This window comes from Amblyomma maculatum, chromosome 3, assembly GCF_055883805.1.
Source record: "Amblyomma maculatum isolate TAMU_Amacu chromosome 3, ASM5588380v1, whole genome shotgun sequence".
Taxonomy (NCBI): domain Eukaryota; kingdom Metazoa; phylum Arthropoda; class Arachnida; order Ixodida; family Ixodidae; genus Amblyomma; species Amblyomma maculatum.
Genome location: NC_139346.1, coordinates 2,972,813 through 2,983,423, shown reverse-complemented (window position 1 = coordinate 2,983,423; position 10,611 = coordinate 2,972,813). Strand labels below are relative to the sequence as shown.

The 10,611-nt window shown below is 48.0% G+C and overlaps 1 protein-coding gene across 1 annotated transcript in view; it reads left to right on the top strand.

The window, feature by feature from the left end:
* The first annotated feature begins 1,658 nt into the window (after nucleotides 1–1,658).
* The window catches only part of LOC146194108 (protein RCC2 homolog), a 64,877-nt gene continuing 55,924 nt past the window's right edge, over nucleotides 1,659–10,611 (top strand). The window contains exons 1-3 of the mRNA XM_084597250.1: nucleotides 1,659–1,995; nucleotides 2,053–2,152; nucleotides 3,624–3,761. Coding sequence (XP_084453376.1) covers nucleotides 1,801–1,995; nucleotides 2,053–2,152; nucleotides 3,624–3,761 — 433 coding nt within the window. The 5' untranslated portion in view covers nucleotides 1,659–1,800. The remainder of the gene's footprint in view (nucleotides 1,996–2,052; nucleotides 2,153–3,623; nucleotides 3,762–10,611) is intronic.

Below are 10,611 nucleotides of genomic sequence, written 5' to 3'. Positions count from 1 at the left end.
CCAGTGTGCGGACCGCGCTGCCGACTCTGAAGCCCTTCCGTGATGCTCCGGAGCGGGAGATCCAGGGGGCGCTGACAAACGCTTACACGTCCGCTCACTGCGTGTCGTCTGCTCGCCGCGCGGTTAATCAGCCGCGTCTGAGACATCCCTTCAAGATCCGATGCATACTTTCTGCTCTTACTGCGACCTCCACTTTTACACGGCATCTTTATTTATTTGGCAACTATCTAAGTCATGCCGATGTAATTTTATTATTCAATGCAGCGGCCATTTTTAAGCGGAAGAATTACAGCCAGCATTCTAAGCGGGATTTCGCCGGTGTGGCTTTAAAACCTCCTTTGAGCAATCACTCCAAGAAAAACTTGGCGCCAGTAACTGCCACCAGACACGGGCCGAGGTAAAAAGATTAACTTTGCTGGCCACAGTGCTAGATAGACCACTCCACAATTTCGGTACTCAGTTTTCTTTCTTTCTTTTTTTTTTTTTTTTCACGTATTAAGCTGCCAGTCTTTCAAGCTGCGCTTTGATCGAAGGTCGTTGGCTTCATCCTATATCACACAGTGGCACTAAAGACGTTAATTAGGTCTCCTTAATCCTAATGAAAACCCAAGGAACTATTTAGGTACTTAGCTAAGCGTGCCAAGGCATGGCATAACAAAGCTACAGGAGGCAATACTTTTCTAAACATGAGCTGTAAAAATTGCATATATATCCGTGCTAGTAAACCACACCTGAATTTTTTTTCACCATGAATTTTCTTGTTTTCCGAATAGATAAGTGAGCAGCTGAAGAATCACTTAGGGATAGTAGTAATTTTGTTTTCGCAGTTACTGTCTTGCTTCGCTACTGATTTTGCCTGGGCTACTTACACGTCAGGTCGCGCACGTGTAAGCGAGAAGGCGCGCCATCTAGCGGAAGCATCACCAGACGGCTTCAACGCTCTCCATAGGCGCCGCTTGGCGGTAATCACACTAGATTATACTAGAAGGATCTAATCACACTTCACGTTTTCGTCATAGAGATGTCGATGCCAATGGGTTTTGAAAAACGGAGTACTTGTCTGGCTTGTTTTTAAAATCAAATTAAAATATCTTCGCGGAAACGTGCGAGGTTGGGATTGCTTGGGGAGCATCTCTGTATAACCAGGAAAGCAATCGTATTCCTTCCGACGCTTCAAAAAATGGTGTCTATACTCCTTTAAAAGCGGCAGATCGCTTGAAATACAATCAATACAATCACTGCTCCGCATGGCACGTTGCGCATGAGAGCTCTAGATGCTGACAAGTGCGAATCTCGCCTTGCCGCGGTGGTGGTAAAATCTTTAATTTGCAACAAATACAGAATAAGTATCAACCTATCCGCCTACACGGCATGCATAACATTCATGGGCCTGCAGCGACATCCGCCTTATCTAATGACAAATATGAGACGCATATGCTACGTTTCGAAAAGTGATGGCGTGTACAGAAAAGAAACGAATAACGCATTGAAAGCGTACAAATGGACCTCCGCTTGGAATCAACCATGAACGCGAAGTGAAAAACAGGGAACATTGCTGAAACTTGAGGGTTGGTTGATCAGGGGTTTCTAAAACCCAGACGCCCAGACCACCCGCACGCCCGCATTGCTGTCCGGTGGCGGGGGCGAGGGAGAAAAAGTGCTGGCCACCTGAGCGCGACCTATTTCCAAAGGCCGCCGCAGCGGCTCATCGCGTCCTTTCTGGCTGCATAATAACAATTGTAGCCTCGCTTCAACGGTGGCACTGCACACATCAGTCAGGGCAGTGTAGCAACGTGCGGCATGGACGGAGAAACGACGGAGGCTAAGCGGCGGCGTCTGGACGGCGACGGCGAGGTGTCCGGACCACCGGCCGACCAGCCGCCTCCGGACAATGGCGAGACGGACGCGCGGCCCAACGGCGGCGGCAGCACGCCGCCGGACAGCGTCGCCGCCGCAGCCACCACCGATGCTCCCGAGGCCTCTAAGCGCGCTTTCGTGAGTGCCTCTTCGTCAGGTGATGGCTCGCCTGCTAAGGCGGCTTTGATCTCGCAGCGCGTCGAGGCCACAGGCAGCGCCGGCACACTGCTCTTCTGCGGAGGCACCAACTGGGACACCATCGGACGCAGGCCCAAAGACAAACAGAAGGCAGCTGGTGAGTGCCCCCCCCCCCCACCCTCCCCCCGAACACACACACACACACACACACACACACACACACACACACACACACACACACACACACACACACACACACACACACACACACACACACACACACACACACACACACACACACACACACACACACACACACACACACACACACACGCGCGCGCGCACACCCTTTGTGTGAGCGCGTGCGCGCGCACGAAGGCCGCCTGATTGCCATTGAAGGCACCCGTGTGGGTCAAGGTATGCGCGCTCTGTGGATCGCCGTGTATATGCTACACGAGGCGTCTGACAGGGGACTCCGACTTGCTCTGGTGCTATCGCTTATTGAGACGCTGGTGCGCGAGAAATGTGTGCTGTAAACTCGATTACTGAGGTGGCCTTATTTCGATTTCATTGCCGCGGAGTCAGGTTCTGCCGCCATTGTGCATGAATTTCTGCCTCACAGGGAAGCTGACTTGTAGGTTTTGCAACTCGTCTATTGCCAGCCTGCTTCCAAGCTCACGTTCATGACACACGTTGTAGGTTTTTGGACAAAGTGCGGTTTCCTGACGTGGTAGGCAGTGTCGGGGATGTAAAATAAGAACTATGACTACATGTAGGCAACTTGTCAAAGCAACAGGGAGAAACACTTCCTCTGTCTTGGCTGCTGTTCTTTGCACATCCTGGAGTAACGTGCATGAGATTCTGCCTGGCTTGGCATCGCATGCGACTGTGTGCCGTATAGTGGCGAGAATTCCAGGAAGCGTAGGCTCATGTGTGGGCAGCTGTCATGGATGCACAATCTTATAATTTGTGCTAAAAGGGATTTTAAGCGTTTGCTCTTTTGTGTGTGTAACGATATCTGAAAGGATCAATTATGCAATAGCTTTGTTGGGAACTAGTTTTTGCTGAGAATTGTTTGAGCAGTGCATGTGCTCATTTTTATGAATTGCTGAAAACTGTCCTGAAACTTACCTGTCCCTTTCCACACTCAAGGCTGTTGTGGTACATGGATATATTTCTTGTTGACGAAAGTGTTAGTGGTTACTGCTTCATGCAATAAATTCAAAACACTGTTGCTGCATCTAGTTGCAAAACCTAAAAGCAGTTCATTGGCGATGCATATGAAGCGTTGCTTCTTATTGAAGGGCACAATGGAGAGAATGCAAAATATAAAATATGATGAGCACTCCCGGGAAGAAGCGATCACTGTGCACTTGAGGAAAACCTGCGTCATTTCTCTCAAGACGTGGCCATGTGGTAGACTACATCGATAATGGCAGCGTTTTGCCACAAGGTGTCACTTGAATTTGTTCGATGCAATTTTCGCTGCCAAATGAAAATTATGAATCCTTGTGTCTTGGATATTGGGTCATATCTCAACCATTTATTTCCATTTTTTTTATTTGGCATAAAGATATGAGGCAAGACATTTCCGCCATACTGTCGTGACACTTCCTTCTGTTGTGCAGGTGGTTCGGCATCCCAGGACCGCAACCTGTGGGGTCCTCATCGCCTGGCCTGGCCACACCGGGTGAAGGCAGTCTTCTCAGGCTGCTCAGCTTGCCACACCGTGCTGCTTACCGAGGAGGGACAGGCTTACACCTGGGGTGAGTGGTGTCATGAATGGTATCAAAATACCATTTCAACTGTAAAGGTGCAGCAAAGTGTTTTTCAGGCTGCCATCTGTGCTGGGAAACGGTCTGCTCTGTTCGTCTCTTCTGAATTTTTCATTCAAAATGTAAGAATTTGGACTGCCATTACTTACCCCTATTTGTAACTTTATTGTGGTACATATTTGTAATTCCTATGAAGCCACAGTACTGCTGATTGTGCCATCATGAGAGGTCAGTATGGACCATTTTATGGAATATCGACCACCTGCTGCAACATTGTTGTGGCTTCCATCGTTTTACCTGTGGGGCCACGAATGCATATTCAGAAGAGGATAGCTGCCTTCGCAGACCTGTCGCAGTATAGTATCATTCTACGCCTTTGTTCCCTGGCTCAGCCTTTTGTGTGACCGGCTGCCATGTGTGGCTGTTGGGTTTTTCATCCGTTGTTGCCTCCACACATCAAGATAACTAACCGTTCTTTGTGCAGTAAAAGTAAGAGGGATAAGTTTCACCTTGTGCGAACGATTCGCATGTGAAAAAGATGGGGATGTGTGGACGATCAGCCAGGGCTGTCAGGAACAGGTTTGCAAGTGTGAGTATGGTGAATATGTGAGTGCCAAAGTTCGTTTTGGAGAAAATTTGATCCGGCACTCTGCTGGTGGCAAGGAATCATCTATAATCTGCCCGGTACCTTAACCACCAAACATACCAGAATCGCCAATTTTTTCAAGAAGTTGATTTTTTTGTTCAATTCTGAATCTGAAAATACAGTAGACTCGAGATATCCAAACTCTCTGATATTTCATACTTTTGGTTAATGCAAACAAAAATTTAAATTTTTAATTGGCCCGCTATGTTTTCAACATATTTAAAGGCCACTAATTCAAACAGTGCGATTCGGTTAATTTGTACTTTTTGCTTGTCTGTACCAGAAAATTATCGGTTATTGTTGCCACCACTGACGAAAAATGCTACAAGAGTGAAAATGGAAATAGAAGCGCAGTACGATTTCAAAAAAAAATAACAAAACAAAAGAAAGCGAAGAAGAGCCTCAACAAACCAATGTTCGAAACGAAGGGTGCATTGCTGCTCAACTTTCTGTAGCTTGCTAGCTAGTTCAGTGGACCAAATTCGAAATTAAAACAACACCTAAGATTCAAAATTTGCTAAAAAGATGATTGTCCTCCTGCACTTCTCAAAGTGGTCAAAACGGCGATTACTGATGCAAAAGCAAAGTGCTGAAGAAAAAAGAAGGTGATGCCAGTGTCACGTGATCACTGATGCCCTGGTCGGCTGCAGTGTCGGTAGCGCCACGTCTCCGCAAGGGAAGTATTGAACGCTCTCTGTTGAGGCTGGAGACCTCTGTGGCATTGAAATATGGGATCACGAAGAGTATGTTGATGATTGCAAAAGTAGAACATAAGCTGTGAAACAATGCAAGCTGCTTCGCACCCATAGACAGTCTTAGGGCGCACCTGGAGAAGGTGGGGACCTCTTTTGGATGGGAGCTCCAATCTACAGTAAGTGGACTGCGACAGAAGGCTGAACAACGGTCTTTGTGCGTTTTGGGATTGAAGATTTCAAGTGCTGTGATGGATGGGTGTCGCGATTCAAGGAGTGACATGCTTTGAAAACAGTGGAGGAATGGCAGCAGACGAGACTTGAGAGGCTGATATTTAGAATGCCATTGAGATGGGACTTTTTCTCAAGTGCCTGCCTCAGCAAACATTGTACACCGGCGTAAAGTGAAGAAAAATGCATTTTCGGAATTTTTGTGCCTTTGAGCACTAGCCTTCAAAATATAAACACTGAATTCTGTCGGGAAATACAATAAAATCGACTTTTAAAATGCTATGGGAGCCTCGAAATGGCCGAAAAGGGGTAAAAATTGTTTAAACTTCCCGCGCGCACAGCGGGTGAAGCAGCCGGCTGGCCACTGCCATCTTGGGCTTGTTTTGAAGCTTATTTCTTTGTGCGCATTTTGTGGCATCTCCAAATGACGTCACTCACTGCAGAATGACCACCATTGCGGGTTTTCTAAAAGCCGTTTCCGGTCTGCTGATTGGCTGAGCGTGCGCTTGCAAAGCGAACCCCTCGTCTCACGCTTCCCATTGGCCAGTGTAACTGACGTGCGATTTTGTTTTTTTTTTTATGTTCGTCATCGTGGCTGCTGCTTTGCACGCTTCTGATGCGCTTTCGCGATCGTATCAATTGTTCTCGCTGCCAGCGTGGGCTTTAGACATAGCACTGTGGACGTAGCTGTATCAAGAGTGTATTAAAAACAAAAGTGCTCAGCGAGTGTGCGTCGAAGAACGAGTACGGCGGCGCGCTGTCAGGGTTGCATGTCGCATCCGAAGCCGCGTGTTCTCGGCCTAGCTGCAGCACGTCCGGCAGTACTATTCACAGCTTGCTTAGAGGAAATATTCAGAGACTAATGGGAGCAGTTAGGGATAAGGGTAGATGGGAATACCTCAGTAATCTGCAATTTGCTGATGACATTGCCTTGCTAAGTAACTCAGAGGAAGAATTGCAAAGAATGATTGATGACCCAGACAGGAAAAGTAGAAAGGTAAGCTTGAAAATCAATATGCAGAAGACTAAGGTAATGTTCAACAGCCTCGAGAAGGAACAGCAGTTTACGTTAGGTACCGAAGCACTGGAAGTAGTAGGCGAATATGTCTACTTAGGACAGGTAGTAACCGCAGATCCGGACCATGAAAAGGAAATAACAAGAAGAATAAGATTGGGATGGAGTGCATTTGGCAAGAACTCGCAGATTATGACTAGCAGCTTACCGGTATCGCTCAAGCGGAAAGTATACAACAGTTGCATTTTACCTGTACTCACCTATGGGGCTGAAACATGGAGGCTAACCAATAGGGTTCTACTTAAGTTGATAACTCAGAGGGCTATGGAACGAAAATTGGTAGGGGTAACATTAAGAGATAGGAAGCGTGCAGAGTGGGTCAGAGAAATAACTCAAGTTACTGACATTCTAGTGGAAATCAAGAAGAAATGGGTATGGGCAGGACATGTAGTGCCATAGCCTCCTTTATACTCTGTGCCTGTCAACGCGCTCCCCTTGCTGAGGGCGCCACTTACGTAGGGGTCGAGGCGCACGGGTAGGAACATCGGTACGGGGCGGGAGCACTGTTATTCGCTAGCCGGATAACTGTTCCTAAGCATTAATCGTGCATATTCAGTATATTTACTTGTAAGGCCGACATCCACTAAGCATAATAAGTGATCATTATACTTGTTAGGCAATAACACCAACGCTATATGACATTTTATGTCAGGCAGTGTCAAGAAATTGTGCATGGCTCGAAAAACTGCATGACTGCTCCGCTAGCGCCAACGTTAATAAAAAAATGACAATGCTAGTCTACGCTGCAATAAAACAAAATTTAAAAATTTACACATTTCACAACAGCAATTGTGCTACAAGAGTACCATGTTGAAGTGGTGTGATGAATAGTTGCCACAAGTAGGGAGAAATGTTCACGGTGACTGCTGTCACTGATAGCATTTCAGAAGCCAGCTTGATTTACATATGATTGGAACAACTGCATTGCAGTATGCCATTGAGATCTTGTAAGGAAAGACTAATATACGCGTTGCATCTTTCTGTTTTGATCACTCCAAAATAATCGTCACAATAGGCAAAGCTTGTGTTTTCATTTTTTCAAGGAATTGCGCAGTTAGCGAAACACATATGCTGGAGCACATGTAACATACCACACAGACGAGCTAACCAGGGAGAAAGTTAGCATCGCCATCCAGAAAATATACGTGCACATGTAATATTATTATTACCTTACTGACACGTAATAAACACACTTCTGGTGCTGTCATTATTTTTCACAGGCCGTAATGCGGTTGCGTACAAGTTTTGCGGTTTCCGATGCTAGAGAGGGACAGCGATTTAGTTGACAAGGAAAACTAATATAGGCTTTGCACGATTTGGTTTAACTCACTTTAAAGTAGACATCTTCACAATAGGCAAATCTTGTGTTTCTATTTTATCACAAAATTTCGTAATTAGCTTATACTGCAAAACAAAAAAAAAACTTTGCAGAAGCACATCTAACACACTACGCTGACGAGCAAGGCAGGGAAGCAATTGCAGTCAAACCCGAATATAACGAACTCGGATAGAGTGAATTATGTTTTATATCGAACACTCGAATTTCCGCTAGCATTATGCATATAAAATGTATTTTTGATAACGAACTACACATCGGATATAGCGAACTCAGCGCGCGCGATCGGTCGCCAAACGCCCGCCAACGGGCGGGCCTTTGTGCCAGCTCCGAGTTCTCTCCGGGCAGCCCACGCTGCCGGGCCGCAATACTTCTAGCGCATGCCGTTGTCAGATGGGAGGGGGATTGGCGACGGCTCAATTCCCCAAGGTCTCACACAGCGCATACGTCATCACGCGCCCGCTAGGGTGCTTCTGCGCCGATGCCACGCTTCCGTAAAACGCAGGAGGGGCTCTCTACAGCAGCTTCCACGAGGGACCCTCCTGTACGCATGCGCGGCCGTCGCCCGGAGTAGCGTGAGTAGCCTTTAAAATCCGCGCCATCGGCCAGCCTCTCTTTGCAGCGCTCCTATTCGGCAGCTGCCTACCATGTGATCAAAGACGTTCGAGCAGCTCCGGACCTATTGCGCTTCGAGAAAGAAGCAACACCGGCCAGAACTGGTTTCAAGTTTGGGCGAAGGGAAGGCAGCCTCCGAACAACGAACGCGTCAGTGGCGAACTTTCCCGCATCCTCGGAGCTTTCTTTGTTCGCATTTGCAAGTCGTGCTGCTGCTATCCTCACGATTCCGGACGTGCCTACGTTGCTGCTGGCTTGCATTCCGGCGCTACATCCTGCAAGATGACGACGAAGCAGCGGCGTGCCCTACCGCTTTCCGACAAGCTGGAGATAATTCGCCGCGTTGGCCGCGGCGAAAAAAAGTCTGACGTTGCCGCGCATTTCAAGATTCCGCGGAGCACGTTAAGCACCATTTTGAAAAACCAGTCGGCCATCAGAGGCAATGCACAGGAACGACGAAATGGTGACGGCTTTCGCCACCGCAAGCCGGCTTACGACCATGTAGAGAAAGCGCTGTACCAATGGTTCTTGGACGTTCGCGCGCGAAATCTGCCGGTCTCTGGCCCCATGCTACAACAGAAGGCAAAAGATTTTGCCTTCGTCCTGGACGTCGAGGGGTTTACAGCGGGCAGTGGTTGGCTCCAACGATTTAAAGACCGCTACTCCATCACCGGGAAGGTGGTTGCAGGTGAAAGCCAAGCAGTGGACGCTGATAGTGCTGAAAAGTGGGTGCAAGACGTGTGGCGTGCTGTCACGGAGAGATACGAACCGTGCAATATTTTTAACACCGACGAGACTGCCTTGTTTTTGCAACTGCTGCCGAGCAGAACCTTGGCGCTAAAGAATGAGAAGTGCCATGGCGGCAAATTGAATAAGGCCCGAGTCACCGTTCTTCTCACGACAAACATGGACGGTTCATCAAAGCTGCGGCCGCTTGTCATAGGCAAGTTCAAGTCTCCTATGTGCCTGCGAGGATGCACTTCACTCCCAGTCACATACAACTCAAATTCTAAGGCCTGGATGACCAGAACGTTGTTTGAAGCGTGGCTGCGTGGCTGGGACGAGGAACTTGCAACGAGCGGGCGAAAGATTTGCCTCCTCCTCGATAACTGTTCTGCGCACCACTGCGGCGTCACGCTCAAGAACATCGAGCTTTGTTTCCTGCCACCGAACGCAACAGCGGTTTTGCAGCCCCTCGATCAGGGGATCATCCGCGCTTTCAAGCTGGGCTACAGGAAACTGTTGGTGAAATTGCGGGTTAACGACGAGCTCAAGATTAATTTGCTGGCCGCAATAGAAAGGATTAACTGTGCCTGGCAAGACGTGACGCAATCCACAATCCGCAACTGCTTCCACCATGCTGGACTATGTCGAGAGGATGCAGAAGCTGCTAGTGAAGCGCGCACTGTGCAAGATGACAGCGATGTTGCCACGCTGTGGGAAGAACTCGCTGATGTTCCGGACGCTGTGCCCGAAGAAGTTGCCCTGGAGGATTTTCTCACTGTTGACGACAACGTAGCCGTGACAGTGAGCCCGTTGGATTCGGAAATTGTGGCCGACATGCTGGCATCTGGTGCGAACGAGGAGACCGAGGAGCCGCCGCCGGAGGACGATCGCCCTCACCCGACGTTGCACGAAGCCCTCGCTGCTACCGATCTGCTGCGCCGATACTGCACCGGAATACAGGGAAGCGGACTGGAGTTTGTGGAAATGATATTGCGTGTGGAAAGTGTGATTCTCGCTGATGGAGTTAAATGCAGTGTTCAGGCGAAGATCACTGCCTACTGCAAATAAGTGAGCATTTATCTGCAATAAATTACTTTTGTAGAGTCATGGTGAGCGGCACGGTTTTTCTTTAGTTAGTGCGTTTTCGCTGCGCTGTCTGGACATCGTGTATAACGAATTTGGTACTGAAGTTCGTTATAAACGGGTTTGGTTATAGCGAAATACTTTATATAGCGAACAAATTGCGTTGAATTACGCAGTTCGTTATAACCGGGTTTGACTGTAGCATTGCAGTCCAGAAAGCGCAGGTGCATATCTAACATTACTGTGGCAGTATTTATGCTTAACAAACACAGTGTTTGGTGCTGTCACTATTTTTTACAAGCCTCAAAGCAGCTGAACACTATGCAGCGATCGCCGGTAGCACAAAGAAAAGTTGGCACTTACCAGTTTGTGCAATGCTGTATTCCTGCAGCAGCCGAAGGCAGAGAAAAGTACATAGCGATATTGTAGCGCAACAC